The sequence below is a fragment of the Mangifera indica genome, chromosome 11 (genome assembly GCF_011075055.1).
Source record: "Mangifera indica cultivar Alphonso chromosome 11, CATAS_Mindica_2.1, whole genome shotgun sequence".
NCBI classification, from domain to species: Eukaryota; Viridiplantae; Streptophyta; class Magnoliopsida; order Sapindales; family Anacardiaceae; genus Mangifera; species Mangifera indica.
This window is the reverse complement of record NC_058147.1, coordinates 13594430-13617636: the sequence shown is the minus strand read 5'-3', so window position 1 is coordinate 13617636 and position 23207 is coordinate 13594430. Positions and strand designations below refer to the sequence as shown.

Here is a 23207-nt window from a genome sequence, read left to right as displayed (position 1 = left end):
TGGGTGTAGAAAGGGGTAGACAGCTCATCAAAATTCTTGGAGTGTTGACTGCGGTTGGTAATTGACACGGATGCTAAAAGTTTTGTCTCTATTAAAGTTTTCTGCAGTGTCCTTCTTCCATAAAACTTGACAGATTTCTAATTAAAAACTTTAATAGAAATCTTTTTTCATATACATTCTTTTGTACTTCCCTACACATTTTTTCCACGTTTTTCATCAATAATAGTTCTTTTCATATCTATTTCTTCTGAAATCTACCGTTAACTACTAATAAATGTGATGAGTGTTGACAGAAAACAGCATAAATAGAATTTTTGAGTTTATAATTAAATATATATATTATCACCTTTTATTTATTTATGTATCTAATTATAAATAAAATATATATATATATATAAAATATTATTCAAATAAGAATAACAAATACATGTAAATCTTTAAAGGATAATTTGAATGACAAAAAAGATACTTCATATATAATAAAATATAAGTTTAAATCTCTTCTGATGATATATTAAGATCAAATTTTTAATTTATTTAATTTCATAATTATAAAGTCATTGAATCTAAAATTTAATCTATTCAATATGGTTGGTCCTCTTTTAAAAAAAGCAATCCATATTGGATAGGGTTATTCATTTAAAAAAAGCAAAAAAAGAAAAAGCAAATACATGTGAAGTGGGCCGACTGAAAAGAAGAATAACTTCAATCGATCTGCGTACCATAAATCACTGGTCCCGTTTTTTAATAGAATTCATTGCAGATTTAAGACTATCTTAATTTCATACTTTTTTGTTGAACTCTTTCCATTCATACTCATAGCTGTCCGCATAAATTTTTGTGTTAAATTATTTCTAACACCTTTGACAGTCTTGTAATAGTACACACATTCTAAGTAGTATTCACATCTCAAATTCTTTTGAATGAAGTCAAGCGATATACACTTCTAGGTTTATTTTCTCTTAAGACTTCAAAGTGGTTAACAATGATGATCAAAATGGAGGTTTATGAACATGATGATCATAATATTCTTTCGGAAATGAAATATTTTGTGGCCGATCGTTGCCTAGAATTGCAAAACCAAACGAGGAGATCTTTATTACTTTATAAACCCGAACACCAAACCTAATTAACTTTTTCTAAATGGGTCTCATTATAGCCCTAAACTTTGCTTTACAAGAAACACAACCAATCATTAATGTATTTTGTGGTCAACTTCTTCTTCTTCAACAGTGATACCTTCACAGGTGTGTTATTCTTACAAGACAACATGACAATCCTTTAAAACAGAGTAAGGTGGGAACAAAATACCCAATTCCACAAAAATGTTCAATTTTGCCACGATTTCAATAGCAATCCTACTCTGCACCTTTCTCTTCATCTTCAGTGGCTATGCAATTGCAAACCCCCAACTGTATGATGAAGAACACGCATTGCTTATGAAACTAAAGCAACATTGGCAAAATCCACCATCCATCGCTCACTGGAACCCATCCAACACCAATCACTGCGCTTGGCCTGAAATCACCTGCAGTCGCAATTCCATCACAGGACTATTTCTCTACAACACCAGCATCTCCCAATCAGTCCCATCCTTCATTTGCGACCTTAAAAATCTAACCCACCTGGACCTACATTACAACTATCTTTCCGGCCTATTTCCAACGGTTCTCTACAACTGTTCTAAACTTCAGCACCTAGACCTCTCTGAGAACTTTATTGTTGGTCCCATTCCTCATGATATCGATAGCTTGTCTCAGCTCCGGTACCTCAGCCTAGCCTCCAATAACTTTTCATTCAACATTCCCGCCACTATTGGAAACATAACGGAGCTTAGGGTACTTGAGCTTCCTCAGAATCAGTTTAACGGTTCTTTCCCATCAGATATTGGCAATTTGAAAAATCTGGAGCGACTAGATTTGTCACGTAATGCAAAATTTGTGCCATCAAAGCTGTCTTCAAATTTCTCGCAACTGAGAAACCTGAAGAGTTTGTTGATGGCTGAAGCAAATTTGATTGGTGAAATTCCTGAATCAGTTGGCAATATGACTGCGCTTGAGACACTGGATTTATCACGTAATGGTTTGACTGGAAAAATTCCAAACGGTATTTTCATGTTGAAGAATTTAAGTAGATTATTTCTTTATATAAACATGTTGTCGGCAGAGATTCCACAGGTTGTTCAATCACTCAACCTAACTGTCATCGATCTGTCACAGAACAATTTGATTGGCACAATACCAAATGATTTTGGGAAGCTTGAAAACTTGGAAAGCTTGCTTTTGATGTTCAATCAATTATCAGGCGAAATCCCAGAAAAGGTTGGGGAGATTCCGAGTTTGATAGATGTCAGATTGTTCAGCAACCAATTATCAGGTGCTCTTCCTCCAAACTTTGGTCGATATTCAGCACTTACTGGATTCGAGGTTGCTTCCAATAACTTTACAGGCAAGCTGCCTGAATACTTAGGTGCTGGAGGTAAGTTATTGGGACTAATAGCATTTGATAACAATCTCAGCGGAGAATTGCCAGAATCACTTGGGAATTGTAATAGTTTGTTAATAATCAAGATTTACAACAATAACTTCAGTGGCAAAATTCCTGTGGGGCTATGGACGGCATCAAATTTGTCATATGTATTGATAAGTGATAATATGTTCACTGGTGAGCTTCCTGAAAATTTTTCTGGGAGCCTATCTTCTGTTGACATCAGCAACAATAAGTTTTCTGGTAAAATTCCTGCAGGAGTGAGTTCTTGGAGGAATCTACAGGTGTTTAAGGCCAGTAATAACCTCTTTACGGGTACAGTTCCAGGAGAACTAACTCCTTTTCCTTCTTTAACTACTCTTTGGCTTGATCGGAACCAACTCTCAGGATCCATTCCCTCAAATTTGATACCATGGAAAAAGCTTACTTCTTTAAACCTGAGCAGAAATCAGCTCTCAGGAGAAATTCCGAAGGAAATTGGCTCTCTAACTGTCCTTAATAATTTGGACTTGGCAGAAAACAAATTTTCTGGAGAAATTCCACGTCAACTTGGCTTGTTGAAGCTCACCTGCCTCAATCTCTCTTCCAATCTTCTCATTGGAGAAATCCCTAGTGAGTTCGAAAATGGTGCATATGCCAGAAGCTTCACCAACAATCCTGGTCTCTGCGCACGGCGCTCATTTGTAAACCTCAAAATCTGCAGTTTTCAAGCTGAAAAATCAAGGGAAATTTCATCAAAATATTTAGCTTTGATTATAAGTACAAACAGTGTCGTCTTTTTGATGGCCTTGATATTTTCATTCTTCATGTTCAAAGCTTACAGCAAGAGAAAACTTAGATTGAATTCCACGGATTCGAACATCACTAAGTTTCACTCTTCAAATCTCACAGAAAATGATTTTGCCCTGGACTGGCCCAAGAGGATGCAGATTGCAGTGGGAGCTGCCAAGGGACTCTGTTACATGCATCATGACTGCTGCCCGCCCATTGTCCATCGGGATGTGAAATCAAGCAATATCCTGTTAGATTCAGAGTTCAATGCAAAAATAGCAGATTTTGGTCTAGCTAAAACCTTGGCCAAGCAGGGGGAACTTGAAACAATGTCATCTGTGGTTGGTTCTTTCGGGTATATTGCTCCAGGTGACATATCTTCCAAATATTACGATCAAATGTTTTTCACTGAGAAACTGTAACACTTATCCCATCATCAAACTTTTCTTTTTTCCTTTTTCTATATTGAAATGTAGAGTATGCTCATACAACCAAAGTCAATGAGAAGACAGACATCTATAGCTTTGGAGTGATCCTTTTGGAGTTAACAACAGGAAGAGAAGCTAATTATGGTGATGAACATACATACCTTGTCAAATGGGCATGGCGACATCTTCAAAATGGCAACCCTATTATCGATGCTTTGGATGAGGAGATCAAAGAAGCTTGCTATTTGGATGAAATGAGTCGAGTATTCAGCCTAGGGATCCGTTGTACAAGCAAGCCACCTGCTATTAGGCCTAGCATGAAGTCGGTTTTGGAAATCTTAGTCAATCCTCCAGTTATTTCCCATAATAAAATTATATACACCTAATTTTGAGTATTCGATTGAATACTTAAATGATATGTTATCATATGATTAAGTGATTTTAAATTAAAAAAAATTATTACTTAATCACATGATGAAATATCATCTAAATACTCAATTTAGTACTTGTTACAGAATATGTAAAAATGTACATTAGTATCTAGGGTTTAATTATAGCAGTTTAATTATGGTAAAAGTTGATTATAAGATCACAATTATGAGAATCAAATATTCCTTTTTCCTAATTTAGGATACCTGATGTGTGTGTGTGTGTATATATATATATGTATCTCTGTAACAGTGAAAGCATGAATGAAAATATACTCTTCATCTTAGTTTTGTTCATGGTATTAGAGCCCGATTTGCCCTAGTGTGCAAATCTAGAAATTTCTTCCTTCCCTAGTGAGTAATTTCGTAGTTCACCCATGTAAAGTGACCATTGGATCTCACTGCCACTCTAAAAAGGAGTGTGCCTCAACGATCTCTGTTTCCCACAATCCGATCACCGAAAGCTCAGCGCATGACCCATATGCGTCACACGTTTCTTCTATAAACGTTCACATCAAATCTCCTACTTTGACGCGCATTAGTTCTCACCACCAACACAGTCAGACTCAAACAACACCAACTATTCAAATCCCTATAATCCCATCACTGTTCGTTGTTGCACGCGTCATTGTCGCTGAAACAGTCGTCATCACCAAATTTCACTTCCTGATAAGATTTCACCTCCTTTTTTGCTATTCTCTTCTTCTATATAGCATATCCATGCACTCAATTGCTGCAAAAATCGGTTAGTCTGACAGTTTCTTATTGTTTATTCTATTTTGTTGTTTCGAGCGTTATTATGGTTGATATTAAATTGATAACTATGGCTAAAATGGTTCCTATGATGTCAACAATTATTGAACACAAGCTTAAAGGTTCCAATTATCTAGAATGGAGTAAAACTGTTCGACTGTATCTATTAAGCCTTGAGAAAGATGATCACCTTACGCAAGATCCTCCTATGGATGGCACTAGACAAGTATGCTTGAGAGATGACGCCCGATTATTCCTGTAGATTCGGAATTCCATTAAAAGTCAGGTAGTTAGTTTAATTAACCATTGTGAATTGGTTAAATAACTAATGAAATATTTAGACTACTTGTACTTTGGAAAAGGTAATCTTTCTTGTATATATGAGGTGTGCAAAGCTTTCTCTCTTGCAGAAAAACAAGACAGATCCACTCGAGGGCTACAACTGGATCCATGGTAACCCTAAACTCTGGTGGTTGATATCTGCTTACTAATCCATAAATCGAGTGCATATGTACCCTCACATTAGTCATTTGTTGGACTAAGGGATGAGTGAACTGTTGTATGGGCGATGGCTAGACTAAAGTTATTGGTGCCTCAACCGAATGTCCAACACTGATATTAGCTTATAGGAGCATTTAATCTGCTAGACCTACTCATACTATGAAACCACACCAAATTTAACATGAAACATACCAATAATTACATAACATAACATACTTACAATAGTCAGTGTGCCAAAAGGTATCCCGAAAATGAGTTTAACAATTACAAATAAAATCATAATTCCTAATGTGCATAATTTGATGAAAATATTAACTAAGACAATGGAATAATAGTAGCCAAATTTGCCACTCAGCGTGCCGAACCACTTGCCTCCCTGCCTGCCCCGTCATCTTCCCTACCTATAAATACATAACAAAGAATATAGTGAGTATAAATACTTAGTAGGTACTCATGATTTCTATAAAATAACCTTGAGAAAAATATTATATATTGAAAAGTGAATTTACATCAATACTTATATGAATTTCTAAATCCTAGAGTAGGAAATAGTATATGTACTTTCCTAGTTTTACTAAGATACGATCTCCTTAATTATTCTTAATTATATCCTTCCTAATTTAGAGATACAACTCATATACAACTCAACACTCCCCCTCAAGCTGGAGCATACAAATCATATGCACCAAGCTTGTTACAAATGAATTCAATACGAGGACTCCCAAGAGACTTAGTAAGGATATCTGCAAGCTGATCATTGGAGTTGGCATGGTTGGTAGTTATACACCCTGATAAAATCTTTTCTCAAATGAAATGGCAATCTATTTCTATATGTTTCGTTCTCTCATGGAATATTGGATTAGAAGCAATATGAAGTGCTGTCTGGTTATCACACAATAGCTTCATTTATGATATATCTGCAAATTTTAACTCTTGAACCAATTGTTTCAACCATACAAGCTCACAGGTAGCCAATGTCATAGCGCGATATTCTGCCTCTGCATTTGATCTAGCTACAACATCTTGCTTTTTACTTTTCCATGAAACCAAGTTACCACCAACAAGAATACAATATCCAAAAGTCGAGCGCCTATCAGACGGAGATCCTGCCCAATCAGCATTAGAATATCCAACAATCTGAGTATGACCTTTATCTTCATAGAGTAATCCTTTTCCTGGTGCTTTCTTAATTTATCTCAAGATCCGAATAGCTGCATCCCAATGAGAATCGCATGGAGACTGAAGAAATTGACTGACAACACTAACTGGAAAAGAGATATCTGGTCTTGTGATAATCAAATAGTTGAGTTTACCTACTAATCTCTGATATTTTCTAGGGTCTACAAGTGGCTCCCCCTGTTTTGACACAAGTCTAGTATTAGGGTCCATAGAAGAATCAATAGGTTTACAATCCAACATCCCAATCTCCTCCAAAATATCCAAAGCATACTTCCTCTGAGAGATAATAATACCTGTCTTAGATTGAGCAACTTTTATCCCAAGAAAGTATTTAAGTGTTCCCAAGTCTTTGGTCTGGAAATGATTAAATAGATGTTGTTTTAATTGATCGATACCCTCCTGATCATCACTAGTGATAACAATATCGTCAACATAAACAACCAGATAAATGCACTTTCCTCGCGACGTGTGTCTGTAAAATACAGAATGATCTAACTCACATCGAGTTATACCAAATTCTTGAATAATTGTACTAAAGCATCCAAACCAGGCACATGGAGATTGTTTTAGGCCATATAGTGAGCGTCGAAGTTTACAAACCAAATCAGACTCCCCCTGAGCAACAAAACCAGGCAGTTGCTCCATATATATCTCCTCCTAAAGCTCACCATGAAGAAAGACATTTTTTATGTCTAACTGAAACAAGGGCCAATGACAAATGGCAGCCATAGATAAGAATAACCGAACAGAGGACATCTTAGTCACTAGAGAAAATGTGTCACCATAATCCAAACCATAGACCTGAGTATAACCTTTAGCAACCAACCGGGCCTTGAGACAATCAATAGTACCATTAGGACCAGTCTTGACTGTGTAAACCCAACTGCAGCTGATAGTGGAATGACCCGGAGGTAATTTCACCAATTCCCAAGTACCATTATGATGTAACGCAGTCATTTCATCCACCATTGCTTGCCTCCAACCTGGATTAGAAAGAGTCTCACAAATAGATTTAGGAACTGAAATGGAGGATAAAGAGGACACAAAAGCATAATATGGTGAGGATAAACGGTGATAACTAAGAAAAGTATAAATAGGATAAGGGTTACGAGAGGATCTTACAGCTTTACGGATAGCAATAGGAAATTGGTCATCAAGATGTAGGACCTCAGCCGGGCTAGATACGGCAGCAAGAAGTGAGTTAATAGGAGTCGTTGGAGCAATAGAAGTGATATCAATACCTGCAGGAGAGTCAATAATCGGGGAAACAGATGCTAAATCTTGTGTGAGGGTAAACTGTGGGACGACTGTAGGATAAACATCGAAAGTAGGAATAAAAGTAGGTAATAGAAGAGTCTCAGTGACAGGAGATTGGGTTTCAGATGAAGAGAAGTAAGGAGAGAACTCGAAAAAAGTAACACTAGTAGATATAAAGTAACGACGTGTCGTAGGAGAGTAACATTTATAACCTTTCTGGAGACGAGAGTAACCAAGAAATATACATTTGATAGACCGAGCAGATAGTTTATCAAGACCAGGGGAAAGGTTATATACAAAACATGTGCAACCAAAGACACGTGGAGGGATAGTGTATAAAGGGCCAGTAGGGAAGAGAATGGAATGTGGAATGTGATTTTACAATACTGAGGAGGGCATCCGATTAATGAGATAGCAAGCAGTGAGAACTGCATCAGCCCAAAAATGTAGAGGAGCATGTGAATGTGATAATAATGTACAAGTTGTTTTAATAAGGTGTCTATTTTTACGCTCAGCAACCCCATTTTATTGTGGGGTGTAAGCACAAGAAGACTGGTGAAAAATCCCTTGAGAAGACATGAAATTTGTGAAAGAAGTGGAAAAATATTCATACGCATTATCACTACGTAAAGTGCATATAGAAGAATTAAATTGTGTTTTAACTTCGACACAAAATGATTGAAAATGAGAAAATAACTCAGATCGACTTTTCATTAAAAATATCGATGTGCAACGCGAATAATCATCAATGAATGTCACAAAATATTGAAAATTTAAAGTAGACTTAACTGGACAAGGACCCCACACATCGGAGTGAACTAACTCAAAAGGAGACGAAGCTCGATTATTGACACGTCTTGGGAAGGAACTACGAGATTGCTTCCCAAGTTGACAAGACTCACACTCAAGAGATGACAAACTAGATAAATGAGGGACCATCTTCTGAAGCTTGGAGAAACTAGGATGCCCCAAACGATTATGAAGAAGAGTTGGAGACTCAATAGCAGTGCAAGCAGCAGAAGAAGGAAGAGACAAGTGATAAAGCCCTTGTGACTCACATCCTGTGCCAATCGTCTTGCCCGAACTTCGATCCTGTATAACAAAGGCATCATTAGTAAATGTAATGGAACAATTCAAGGCTCGTGTTAATTTACTAAATGAAACGAGATTAAATGGGCAATTAAGAAGATAAAGAACAGAATCTAAAGAGAGATTTGGTAATGGATTAGCATGTCCTACAGCTTTAACTATAGATTTTGTGTCATCCGCTAGTGTGACAAAAGAAAAAGATTTGGAATGATTAAAATGTGAAAATAAACTAAAGTTACCAGAAATATGATCTGAGGCACCTGAATCTAGGACCCAAGGTCCTAGAGTGGAGGATTGTGATAAGCAAGCGATCGAATTACCAGACTGGGCAAAGGAAGCAACAGAGGATTGAGATGACTGTTTCGTTACCTAGTACTGAAAGTATTCTTCATAATCAGCTCCAGTGAGAGTAATTGACTGAGGAACTGATTGAGACTGTCTTGCTGAAATCTCTTAATGATGATCAAGAGGAGCTGATTGAGGGATTGATTGTGCAACATTGACATTGTGTGTAGGTCTCCCATGTAGCTTATAACATTTGTCTCGAGTATACCCCCATCTATTATAGTAACTGCATCTGGGACGACCGCCTCTACTCCCACTGTCACTTGACTCTCTAGAGTAGTTTGGAGATCGAGAGACTAACGCAGCAGAATCTGTAACAGTGGGTCCTGTGGTAGAGGAAACTCTAAGCAGACGAGCAAATACATCATCCAATGTTGGAATTGTTGCATTTCCCAAGATTTGATCTCTAACAAGAGCAAGATCTGGATTAATGGCAGTGAGAGTTAAGACCATAAAAAACTTGTCACGTTATGTCAAATCCTTAACTACACTCTTCCCGACAGGTAAAATAGCATTAAATTCAGCTTTTAAAGATGACATCCGCCCCAAGAAGTCTAGTATACTCATATCTTGTTGTTTCAGATTAACCATATTAGAGACAACCGAATATAACCGTTGAACATCATTAGTATAAAGCAATTTGGCTTGATTCCAAATATCAACACATGTTCTATAAGCTTTGTAAATAAGGTAGAGAGATGGATCAATAGATTGTCATAACAGACTACATAATAACACATCAGTTTTGACCCAACTAGCCTTATTTATATCAGTTTCTGTCAAATCAGTAGCTCGAACGGTCAAATGGTTTTCTAAACCTTGTCCTGTAAACCATAACTCTATAGATGCAGCCTATGACGTATAATTAACACTTCCTAATAATTTTTCAGCAGGAATAACAGGAAAGGAGAGAAATGGAGTAAATGCACCTGATTTTGAAAATCTTTCACTGGCTATTAATAAAAGAAAATTAGCAAATTCAACACTGTTGGACTGTTCTGGCAAACGACGACGGCGACGGACAGCGAAGAGACTATGAGGTGATTACTCGTCGGAATCTTTCGAGTTCAACAGTGCCGGTAGTGTAGTCTAACGCGCGCCGGGAAAGCAGATCAGAGATTACGATCCGCGACAGAAACAACCAGAGCGTGACGCCGATTCCAATGACCGATGACGATGAAGTCACCATAGACTGACTCGTCGACGTCTTCTAAGAGGACTGGAAGACGCGGTGTCGATGCACGCTCACCGGAGAAACATATCAACGATGGAGGTAGTCAGAAATCTGCTCGACGCGTGACAACGCGTGGATCGACGAATGGTGGCTCTCTTTTCAGGGGATTGTCGGTGAAGTCGTACCGATCACAATGGTGTAGACACGGCCACCAAAAAAGGACAGAAACACGGTGGTCGGAAAAGAACGTAGACTCCGTCGGAAAAAAAAATTTAAATACCTAAATTGGCTCTGATACCATATGAAATAACCTTGAGAAAAATATTATATATTGAAAAGTGAATTTACATCAATACTTATATGAATTTCTAAATCCTAGAGTAGAAAATAGTATATATACTTTCCTAGTTTTACTAAGATACGATCTCCTTAATTATTCCTAATTATATCTTTCCTAATTTAGAGATACAACTCATATACAACTCAACAATTTTGATGATATTCCTTGCTAACCTTTCCCTAACAGAGTCTCACTGTCGAATGCACCCCAAGCGCAATGGTTGGACACTCGTCTTAAGTGCCTCTTATGGGCATCTGTCTCAAATGCATACCAAATTGAACACTCATCTCAAGTACCCTGTATAACCATAACCGAGGTGGACACCCATTTTAAGTACCGCTTACCTCTCATTAAAGTAATGAATTATTCTTATTCTTTTTCCTATAACCGAGATGTCTCATCAATCGATCATGTATTCTTTATACCAGGATATCTCATCAAAAGGCTCGTGCACTCTCAATACAAGGACGTGTTATCAACTGGCCTGTACACTCTTAATACCACTTACATTTATGTTTTATGTGTTTGAGCTTGGTCTTTTACAAACCCTTTCAAATATTGAACATATCCCCTCATTTATGAATAGTGCTAAAATTACCTTCCCAGGATTCAATGCAAACCCAAAATACTTTGTTCAAGTGTATTGGGTTGTATGCATATGTTTTAGATAGTACAAGTACACTCTAACATGAGTGGATGTGCACACTAGATCCCAGCTTGTAGAAATACATTTTAATCAGTGCATGTGCACTTTAATCCCTGCAAGTGCGCACACTGGATCTAAGCCTATAGAAATGCATTTTAGTTGGTGCATGTGCACCTTAATCCCTGCAGGTGTACACACAATATAACAACCTATGAGAGTGTTATGTAATTGGTACAGGCACAACTTGACACATATGCGCACACATAATATAACAACCCATGGTCTCTCTCTCCTTTTTAATTCATGGCATGCAGTGCGTTTTTATTTTTTTTCTTTCTTTTAAAAAGGACGGAGGATTCGCCTCTATAGGCGCTGCAAGTTTATCCCCCACTAAGTGCATAAATAGCACATCGACCCAAAGATTTCGCACTCCCGACGCTTCAAGTGCACGTCCGACGTTCACGCCGTACAACCTGCGTGTGCGATTCACGCCTAGCGTACAGGTTATGTGGCTCTGATGTATGCTACTCTTTGGCGGTGGAGCTCCTATAGGTATACATCCGACACTCCAGTAAACTTTAAACGTGTTTAGGCGACCAGCCTACCTTTTGGTAGCATCAGACAATAACCCAACTGAGGCACAATCGCAAAATTCTCATGCACCCGTGTCTTACCGTCAATCACCGATTCTAGTCTACCGCCGACTTCTGTCGATCTAAAGTTTTAAGGGTTCTAACGTCTCTAACCATCCATTACAGATCTTTATCTACAATTTCCCATCCTCACACAAATTCTATGAACACAAATTGTCAAACTCCATTCCAATGTATACTTACATATATGGCATTTCTGTAATTTTCGTAACCCATACAAACACCATAAGCACATGTAATTTCTCACATATAAAAACTAAGCAAGCACACATATATAATATACATAATCTACACTTTTGGAAACATAAAAAGCATAACATACAAAGACCATAATTACAAGACTTAGATGCAAGAAAATTAAGGATTAATGGTCTAACTCTCCTCCAACAATCACATTGGTCTTTCCGTGGCAAAGGTTTCTTTGGCAATCTCCTTCCTTAGTCGACGCACAACAGCTTCTCATCTTTTTTTCTCTCTGAGTTTGAGTGCTGTGAAATTCAGAAAGGTTCGTCAATCTGTTCCGTATCGTCGTTACTTGTGAAAATAAAGGGAAGACAATGCTCTTTCATGGCAACTTCCTCCGATTTCTTTTTTCTTCTAACGCAATTTCGTGGAGTTATCCAAATAGGGCAAAGTCCATGAGATTTCTATTTAAATTCCCAAAATACAATTATTTGTCATCCATAATTATTCCAGCACCTTATCTAATGTGTGTGTGTGTTTGTGTATATATATATATGTCTTAATTATATTTCCATATATGCATAAAGATATACATAATTACTGGTCGTACACGATCCCTTCCGAGTTCCTATTCATGCATACCCAATCTCTGAAAACGAGCATATACACACAATTTAAGACCAAAAAATTTGAATAATAGAATGTAGTACCGAAAAATGGGGAAATAACTGAATTACCCTTTATACTCACCCAGGGTATTACATTTCTCACCCCTTAAAAGAATTTTGGTCTCGAAATTCATTTAAACAATTGAGAAAATTTGTCTCATGTCATTCTCTATCTCTTAAGTAGTCTCTTCAACTCGTTGATTTTGCCACTAGACCTTCACTGAAGGGATTTGTCAACGCTTAAGTATCTTAATATGTCGATACACTATCCGTGAAGGGTGCTTCTCATATACCAAACTGTCCACTAATTTAACATCCTCAAGTCTGACCATTTGTATCCTCTGTATGCACCACTCATCAATAGTCTTCCTTATGTTAATCTCATCTAATAGAGTCGATCTAATGTCTAATCTGGCCAACAACCTAATGACCATCTCAATCTGCTCGTGAAGGATATTCCATTGTAACTTAGGAAATGCAGTTATTTGAGACAACATTACATTTATACTCAAAGCATTGGCTACCATATTAGTCTTACCTAGATGGTATTTGATGTCCATGTCATAAGTTTTGACCAACTCTAACCATTGACATTGTCGTATATTCAATTCCCTCGAAATGAAGAAGTATTTTAGACTTATGATCAATGTATATATTTGTCTTCACATCATACAAATAATGGGGTAAATACTACTGCAACCAACTCTAAGTCATAGGTCAGATACTTTTTTCGTATTCCTTCAGCTGTTAGAAGACATATACGATTTTCTTGTCTTTTTGCATTAAGATAGCCCTAAGTCTTTGACATGATGCATCCATACACAAGTCATATCTCTCACCACCAATTGGTAGAGTCAAGGCCGATGATAAGGCCAATAATTGTTACTATTTTGATTTATAATTCCCTTGTGTTGTGTGGAAATTTGATCTAATCTAATGGAATTACTTATCTTTTTGCATTTAGGAAGATTTGAGCAATTTTGGAATAAATAGGGCCAAAAAGAGGAAAAACTGCAGCAGACATATTAAACTGGAAATTTCGTAATGCAGACTAGGCGTGGGCACGTGGAAGATGAGAGCAGAATCCGGAAAGCAGATCTGAACGTCCAGATCTGTTGCAAGAGTCCAGAAAATATTAAGATTTGCTTCCTAGGAAAAGGATAATCACCAGCTGGAAAAGAGGATTAATTGAGCTAAATAAGGAATGATATTTTTGGAAGAAGGATTTATATTAAAAATATATATCTTTTCCTTTTCCTTTTCCTTTCTTTTTGGGAAGATATGTATCACTTTGCTTGATTGGATTAGGAGATTAGGATTAGTTTCAATTTCCAGATTTTTAGTAGGAAGAAAATATATATAAACTCTTATTTTTATTTGAGAAGGATCAACCATTGTATTGAGAGAATTAGAGAGCGAAACATGTTCTACAGTGGCTGAGTAATTTATCTTGGTTGAAGGGATCTGAAACCATGGAACTACAATGATTGTGAGATTTATTTTTGTTCTTTAATGCATCTTTTAATTATTTGAGTATTGGTTATCTTTCTGAATTATATTTCATGATTGTGTTGGTTGATTTCTAAGATGCGCAATTAGTTTATCAATTAATATAATCTATTGCTAGTTTAGGTGCTGAATCCGTAATTGTTCAATCCATCTAATCGAAGTGGCGACTAGGTTTATCGTTTGCTGCGTCAGAAACTTTAAATCCTAGGAAAATAATCAACTAGATTAAATGCAACGTCGTACGTTTGTGTTGTCTTGCTTCGTTGGTCTTTCTAATTCGTAATGCTATTGTTTAATTAAATTCGAGATCGTATCCGAATTATTAATCAATAAGGGTTAATTGGAATACATGTTTTTGGTTAACTAATCGTAAGGAATGACAGGTAAATTTAATACCACAACGAATATTCAATTAATTAATTTGATATTTTGTTTCGATGATCAATCGTAGTTCCATTGGTGGATGTGACCGAAGACCAAGGTTTGTTAAATCAATTTATTCCTTTTAGATTACTTTCCTGAATTTTTATTTATTGTTTTCCATTATAATTTGCATTCAGTTCAAAACCCCCCTTTTATTTCTTTGTTTCGATTATTTGTAACGACGTACTAATCAAGGCTCTTCGAGGGATCGATCCCTACTTTCCTTTACTACATTTTTGTTACAGGAATTTAGGATTTAATTTGGGTGTCAACGACAGCACGTACCAAATTTTGGCGCCGTTGCCGGGGAGTTTTTAATTTGTATGTTCGTTACGCGATCTTTGAAACAAGCTAGTTTACAGTTTGATCCAGAAATTGAAAAGACTGCAAAAGGGCTGAGAAAAGAAGCGAAAAGAAGACTGCAAGCACACAGATCTGCTTGCGAAACAGAGGAAAACATGGCTGAAAATCAGACTTTACGAGAGCTTGCTGCTCCAAATTTAAATCAACAACCACACTGCATCACTTTTCCGAATTTAGATGTTAATGCAACCTTCGAATTAAAATCTGGACTAATTCATCTTTTACCTATTTTTCGTGGTTCCGCAGGTGAAGATCCTCATAAACATTTACAAGAATTTCATGTGGTGTGCACCGGAATGAAACCGAATGGAGTAACCGAAGAACAAATCAAGATGAGGGCTTTTCCATTTTCTTTGAAAGATGATGCGCAAGATTGGTTGTATTATCTACCCGCTGGAAGTATCACTACTTGGCATGAGATGAAAAGATTATTTTTGCAGAAATTTTTTCCAGCATCAAGAGCAGCCAGCATAAGGAAAGAAATTTGTGGCATTCGGCAGCATACTGGAGAATCTTTATACGAATACTGGGAGCGCTTTAAAAAACTTTGTGCAAGCTGTCCACATCACCAAATTAGTGACCAGCTGCTTATTCAATATTTCTACGAAGGACTTCTATCAAATGAGAGAAATATGATTGATGCGGCAAGTGGTGGAGCATTGGCCGACAAAACACCTGAAGCAGCCCGGAATTTAATTGCAAATATGGCGTCGAATTCACAACAATTTGGAAATAGATTAGACCATTCGTCTCGGCGCGTCAATGAGGTAAATATATCTTCTCTTGAAAGCCGACTTGATGATCTAACTACTCTTGTACGTCAAATGGCTGTAGGAAAAACAGAGGTAGCGAAAGTTTGCGGAATCTGTTCAGCAGGAGGACATCCAACTGATATGTGCCCAACACTTCAGGAGGACTGCTCTGAACATGCTAATGCAGTGGGCGGATTTTTAGGACAGCAGCAGTGAAATCATAATTACAATCCCTATTCGAATACCTACAATTCCGGTTGGAGAGATCATCCTAATTTTCGTTATGGGAATGCAAATACGAATCAGCCTTCAAATAACTTTCAGCCGTATCAGCAGCCCTATGTTCCTAGACAGCAGCAACCAACCCAAAATTCTGGTTCAGGTACATCTCTTGAAGATATTGTTAAAACTATGGCTACTAACACTGTGAAATTTCAGCAGGAAACAAGAACCAGCATTCAAAATTTGGAGAATCAAATGAGTCAGACGGCTACTGCAATCAGTAGGCTGGAAGCACAAAATTCAAGTAAACTACCGTCGCAAACTGTGGTGAACCCAAAGGAGAATGCTAGCGCCATAGTGTTGAGAAGTGGAAAAGAGTTGGAGATGCCAATTAAAGAACCACCTGTACCACCTGTACCAACACAAAAAGCGGAAAACAGAGAGGAAACGGTAATAGAAAAGAATCCTTCCGAAAAGGTATCGACAGGTAAATATCCTCCTTTCAGCGAATACAAACCTGTTCCTCCTTTTCCTGAAGCTTTAAAACTGAAGTGCGAAAGCAATGCGGATTTATATGAGACCTTTCGGAAGTGTGAAGTCAATATCCCACTGTTCGATGCAATAAAACAAGTGCCTCGCTATGCTAAATTTTTGAAAGAGCTGTGTACATTGAAAAGAAAGCAAAAACTCAAAAGGTATGAAAAAATAAAGGTAGGAGAAAATGTTTCAGCCATAATTCGAAAGAGGCTTCCTGAAAAATGCAAAGATCCAGGTATGTTTTGCATCCCTTGCACCATAGGAGAAACAAAAATTGAAAAGGCCATGTTAGATTTAGGAGCATCCATTAATGTAATGCCATATTCCATTTATTCTGCTCTTAATCTGGGTCCTTTAGAACAAACTGGTGTAGTTATTCAGTTGGCCGATAGATCGAATACATATCCGAAAGGATTAATTGAAGATGTTCTTGTTCAGGTTAATGATAAATTGATTTTTCCAGCTGATTTTTATGTTCTTGACATGGAAAATAATGACCAATCTGCACCTATTCTGTTGGGAAGACCTTTTCTGAAAACTGCTAAAACGAAAATTGATGTTCACAAAGGCACATTGACCATGGAATTTGATGGAGAAGCTGTCCAATTTAATATTTATGATGTTATGAAATATCCTGATGTGGATTTTCCTGTATATTCAGTTGATTTAATTGATTCTCTAGCGCAGGAAATTTTTGATGCTGAAGATGAGTTGGAAGCAGCTAACCAAGACAACATTTTGGAAGAAAGAGATGAACCTAAATTAATTTCAGATGTGCAGAATACAGTAGCAGCGATAAATGAGTGCAAAGAGCTGAAAAATGCAAATAATTTATCTTATATTGAGCTACCAGTATCTAACGAAAAATTGATACCTTCTGTTTTGCAGGCACCAGAGCTGGAGCTGAAACCTCTTCCAAATCACCTAAAATATGTGTACCTTGGAGATGGGGAGACCTTACCAGTGATTATTTCTAGCAAGTTAATTAAGCAGCAAGAGGAAAAATTGGTACAGATTTTGAAAAAGCATAAAACAGCCATAGGATGGACCATTGCCGACATAAAAGGAATCAGTCCCTCTACGTGCATGAATCGAATTCATCTTGAAGAAGGAGCTAAACCAATTCGACAGCCACAAAGGAGGCTGAATCCGCCAATGATGGAAGTGGTAAAGAAGGAAATTTTAAAGCTGCTTCAAGCTGGAGTAATTTATCCTATTTCAGACAGCGAATGGGTCAGCCCTGTTCAAGTCGTTCCGAAGAAGACCGGCATCACAGTGGTAAAAAATCAGAATGATGAATTGGTGCCTACTCGAGTTCAGAATGGGTGGCGGGTTTGTATAGATTATAGGAAATTAAATTCGGTAACCCGTAAAGATCACTTTCCGTTACCATTTATTGATCAAATGTTGGAAAGGTTGGCTGGCCGAGCTTATTATAATTTTCTAGATGGTTTTTCAGGATATTTTCAGATTGCAATTGCTCCCGAAGATCAAGAGAAGACAACCTTCACATGTCCATTTGGAACTTTTGCATATCGACGAATGCCATTTGGAGCTTGTAATGCGCCGGCTACTTTTCAAAGGTGTATGGTAAGTATATTTTCGGATTATGTTGAGCACATTATCGAAATTTTTATGGACGATTTTACTGTTCACGGAGACTCATTTGATAATTGTTTGCAGAATCTCACACTTGTGTTACAAAGATGCATTGAAACTAACCTTGTTTTAAATTTTGAAAAATGTCATTTTATGGTTGAGCAAGGTATAGTTTTGGGGCATGTAGTTTCAGCTAGGGGTATTGAGGTAGATAAGGCTAAAATTGATATTATTCAATCTTTACCTTACCCCGCTAGTGTGCGGGAAGTTCGTTCTTTTCTTGGCCATGCAGGTTTTTACCGACGTTTTATTAAAGAATTTTCACGTATTGCGTTGCCATTATGTAAGCTGCTGCAGAAAGAGGTGACTTTTGAGTTTGATGAAAGCTGTAAAAAGGCATTTGACAAATTGAAGCAGCTGCTGACTTCTGCACCAATAATCCAGCCACCAGATTGGAATCTTCCGTTTGAAATAATGTGTGATGCAAGTGACTACGCCGTAGGAGCCGTGTTGGGGCAGCGAGTTGGAAGGGTGCCACATGCCATATATTATGCATCAATGACCTTAAATGATGCACAAAAAAATTATTCGACCACTGAAAAAGAACTCTTGGCTGTTGTTTTTGCATTAGAAAAATTTCGTTCTTATTTATTGGGTACTAAAGTGGTTATTTACTCTGATCATGCAGCTCTTAGGTACTTGATTACAAAGAAAGAGGCAAAGCCAAGGCTTATAAGATGGGTTCTGCTGCTGAGTGAATTCGACCTGGAGATCAAGGATAAAGCTGGACAAGAAAATCGAGTTGCTGACCATTTAAGCCGTCTGGTTCATGTTAAAACAGAGCAGGATCTGCAGGAGCAATTTCCTGATGAGCAATTATTTTCAGCAAGCTGCAGGCTGCCCTGGTACGCACACATGGTGAATTATTTAGTTACTAACACACTGCCAACTGATTTATCTAAGGCTCAAAGAGATAAACTGAAAAATGATGCAAAGTATCATGTATGGGACGATCCATATCTATGGAAACGTTGCGCTGATCAAATTATTAGAAGGTGCGTACCTGAAACTGAAATTTCTTCTATTATTACATTCTGCCATTCGTATGCTTGTGGAGGCCATTTTGGAGCAAAACGGACAGCAAGAAAAATTCTAGATTGTGGATTTTTCTGGCCAACTTTATTTCGAGACACGTACTTATTTTGTAAATCTTGTGAACGATGTCAGAAAACAGGTAATATTTCGCAGAAAAATGAAATGCCTCAAACTCCTATTTTAGTTTGCGAGATTTTTGATGTTTGGGGTATTGATTTCATGGGGCCTTTTCCATCTTCGTTTGGTTACGTCTATATTTTATTGGCAGTTGATTATGTCTCGAAATGGGTAGAAGCGAAAGCTACCCGAACTGATGACTCTAAAATTGTTTCAGGTTTCCTTAAATCTAACATATTCAGCAGGTTCGGCATTCCGAAGGCTCTAATTAGCGATCAAGGGAGACATTTTTGCAACCGAACAATAGAGGCGCTGTTAAAAAAATATGGTGTAACACACAAGATTGCTACGGCGTACCATCCACAAACTAGCGGACAAGCTGAGGTTTCGAATCGGGAAATTAAATCAATCATAGAGAAAACAGTTGGTCCGACCAGAAAGGATTGGAGTTTGCGATTGGAAGATGCGTTGTGGGCATACAGAACGGCATACAAAACGCCAATTGGGATGTCGCCGTATAGGTTAATATTCGGTAAGGCCTGTCATCTTCCAGTTGAATTAGAACACAGAGCATATTGGGCTGTCAAGCATTGCAATATGAAGTTGGATGAGAGTGGCGAACATAGGAAATTACAGCTGCAAGAATTAGAAGAAATTCGCAATGACGCGTACGAGAATGCTAGAATTTACAAGGAGAAAACAAAAGCTTTCCATGACAAAATGATTTCCAGAAAGGAATTTTCACTTGGCCAAAAAGTTCTCCTTTATCATTCAAGACTTCGATTATTTCCAGGTAAATTACGTTCTCGTTGGATTGGGCCGTTCGTTGTGACTAACGTTTTTCCTCATGGTGCAGTGGAGATTCAGAGCTTAACGACATCGAAAGTATTTAAAGTTAATGGCCACAGACTCAAAATGTTTTACGAAGGAGTACCGACTGAAAACGTTGGAGAAGTGGAGGTGAAAGATCCCATGTACATGGATGAATAGATGAAGGCATTACGTCGAGCCGACGACTGTAAACAAAGGCGCTACTTGGGAGGCAACCCAAGCTTAACTTCGATTAATGTTTCAATTTTAATTTTCTCAACAATTGCTTTAATTTCGGTTTATGTGTTCAATTTTTCGTTTTAAATTTCGGTTTTAGGATGTTTAGATAGTTAATTAGCAATTATTTTATGATTTTTATTGAGTTTATTTTAATTTATTTTCAGGTTACTGTTCAATCGTCTTCTTCCTCCTGCCAGTCTCAATTAGCCTTCTGTAAATGTTCACGAAGGAAGGAATCTGCACTTTGGTAATCTGGAGCTGGGTTATGTATTTCTGTCAAAAGTCCAACTTTTGGCTTTGATATTTGCTTGAAACCAAGGGGGCAATCTGCATTTGTGTGTTTAAAATGGCTGAGTTAATTTCTTCCAGAGACATAATCGATAAACACAATACTCAAAATTTCCTCTCCACCTAAAACGAAACCCTAGCAGCCCCCTTGCCTCCATTCCGAACACCATGGTCCGAACTCGTTCTCAGCGTCATCGAGCAGCAAAATCCGGCCATCGGAGACCATCCACACCCGAGCTGTTGTCCGATTCCGACGAGTCACCGAGCAATAGCGCGCCACAGTCCACACCGTCTCCGACGAATGAAACGCCTCCACCATCATTCCATTCACCGTCACCTCAGCCACCACCGACCACCACGGCTTCCGTCCGCTCGGGTCCACGTTCGCGCACTCAAAAAGGGAAGCAATTGGAAATCTCCAGCAGCCTACAACTCAAATTAGGCGGTTTCAATACATTCATTGATGCGCAAGACCAACAACGGTATGGGTCCATGTGTGAGCGAAAAATCTACCCATGTAAGTATATTCACACTCACACTCTTGAGCAATTAGGAATTCGTAATGAAATTGATGAGCTAGTGAATAGATTAAATTGGCAAAATTATGTATATGTGGACTGCCCTGCGTTTATTGAACTCACCCGTGAATTTTATACAACATTTCAGTTTAATGTTGCTGAGGAATTTCATTTGTTTACCAAGGGGATAGTTGAGTTTAGGCTAATGGGGAAAGAATGTTCATGTTCAATTTCTGATTTTAACATTGCTTTGGGGTTGTTGAAAAAAGAGGATGAAAAGAGTGAGCGCTACGTACGATCCCACTGTGATTACAATCCTGATTTTAATCCTACTGAATTATGGCATGAATGGTCAGTTGATGTTGCTCCTTATAATCCTAGTGCTTCTAAGAGTTCGTATTTAAAAAGTCCCGTGTTCAAATATTTACAACGATTCTTAGCTTTTAATTTTTCTGGAAGGAGGGATAGTGCAGGTACCATTTCCAAAGTTGAGTTTTATTTTTTATGGTGTCTGGATCATAACATTCAGGTTAATTTAGGCTTTTGGTTACTCACCCAATTCCAGTCCGTGGTCCAGAAAAAGAATAAACCCTTGATCCTTGGTTCATATATTACTAAATTAGCCGTTAACTTGGGTTTATTAGATATTTCTAATCATAACATGCATACTGCTTGTGAGGTAGAACCATTGGATATAACTTGTTTAGACAGGATGGGGATTGTAAGACAACAAGCAGATGGTAGTTTCAGCTTCCTGCCACCTGGACCAGCAGCACCGCCTCATTCCAGGCCACATAGGCAGCCCAGAACGCAAGCAGAAGCAGCTCCCACCATTACCCAACCACAAGGAGATCTTCCATCATCTTCCGATGCTCATTCATTCGACAGTATAGGAACCCAACTGCAGAGATGTGAACGGAAATTAGACCGTATGGAGCGTAATCTGCTCGCCTTTTTCAATTCGCAAGGATTCACGCCGCCATCTCCTCCATCTCCATAATTCAAATTGTTCTTCCGTCTCCACAAAACCAGAGAAGTTTCTTCTTCCTTTTTCTCTTAAATTTCAGTTTTATTATTATTCTGTTTTGCTTCAACATTGAGGACAATGTTTGGTTTCAGTGTGGGGGAGGGTATTTGTGTGTTCACTACTCTGTCTTTCAATTCTAATTTTTTTTTTTTCTGCTATGTTCTTGTATTCTGTCAGTTTTTTCTGCCCTCTTATGTGATATGCTTGTTCTATTATGCCTCAAAAAATTTTTTTCTTTACTGCGTTCTGTGTATGTTACTGTTCATTGCTGGATAAAGTTTGATTTTTATTAATATGGCAGCTAGTGTATCCCTCCCTGTTTTTAGTCAGCTAAACAGCCCATTAATCTCACTTTGAATGAATTAATTTGTATGCATGCCTTGGGATTTAGCCGATTCAATAGGAGAGCATTGTGCACTGATTTGTTCAATTAATTGGGGTATGCACTTAAACAAATTTTGATAATTGAGTCCTAGAGTTTGTTTGAAGTTGAGGTGAATTTAATTAACCCGTGAGTTTTGAGCCGAAAAAGATTGAAACATTCATATCAATCTATGTTTTCTTTGATGAGTGATATTCTTCCATGTGAATATATCTCTAGAACTTGCTTTGAACCATTTTGAGACCACATTGGTATGTGCATGCATGAAAATGATAAAGGCATTTTTTTTTTTTAAAACCTTTAGCTTAAAAAACCAACCTATTTTAATCTCCCTAGTTAGCCCCTTGAGCCTTACAAAACCCTTGATTCTTTGTGCTAAAACCATATTACAAACCTAAGCCTTCAAGTAAAAATCCTCACCCA

At 37.7% G+C, this 23207-nt stretch overlaps 2 protein-coding genes and 1 non-coding gene across 3 annotated transcripts; 2 read left to right on the top strand and 1 right to left on the bottom strand.

The window, feature by feature from the left end:
* The first annotated feature begins 1167 nt into the window (after positions 1 to 1167).
* On the top strand, positions 1168 to 4309 carry LOC123228925 (receptor-like protein kinase 5). Its single transcript, XM_044654428.1, has 2 exons — positions 1168 to 3627; positions 3735 to 4309. The coding sequence occupies exons 1-2, from the start codon at positions 1326 to 1328 to the stop codon at positions 4070 to 4072; spliced, it is 2640 nt and encodes an 879-aa protein (XP_044510363.1). The 5' UTR covers positions 1168 to 1325; the 3' UTR covers positions 4073 to 4309.
* An 11355-nt stretch (positions 4310 to 15664) lies between these two features.
* Positions 15665 to 15771, bottom strand: LOC123230225. The gene has a single exon (XR_006505037.1). It is a non-coding gene; the product is annotated as a small nucleolar RNA R71 (small nucleolar RNA).
* A 250-nt stretch (positions 15772 to 16021) lies between these two features.
* Positions 16022 to 20687, top strand: LOC123228765. Its single transcript, XM_044654219.1, has 4 exons — positions 16022 to 16135; positions 16256 to 16331; positions 16464 to 18033; positions 18505 to 20687. The coding sequence occupies exons 1-4, from the start codon at positions 16022 to 16024 to the stop codon at positions 20507 to 20509; spliced, it is 3765 nt and encodes a 1254-aa protein (XP_044510154.1). The 3' UTR covers positions 20510 to 20687.
* Positions 20688 to 23207: the final 2520 nt, after the last annotated feature.

Coding starts and splice junctions, on each gene's coding strand:
- LOC123228925 (XM_044654428.1), top strand. CDS start 1,326: ATGTTCAATTTTGCCACGATTTCAATAGCAATCCTACTCTGCACCTTT. Junction 3,628..3,734: donor TTTCGGGTATATTGCTCCAG/GTGACATATCTT, acceptor ATTGAAATGTAG/AGTATGCTCATACAACCAAA.
- LOC123228765 (XM_044654219.1), top strand. CDS start 16,022: ATGGCTGTAGGAAAAACAGAGGTAGCGAAAGTTTGCGGAATCTGTTCA. Junction 16,136..16,255: donor GCTCTGAACATGCTAATGCA/GTGGGCGGATTT, acceptor AATACGAATCAG/CCTTCAAATAACTTTCAGCC. Junction 18,034..18,504: donor CCTACTCGAGTTCAGAATGG/GTGGCGGGTTTG, acceptor AGTTTCAGCTAG/GGGTATTGAGGTAGATAAGG.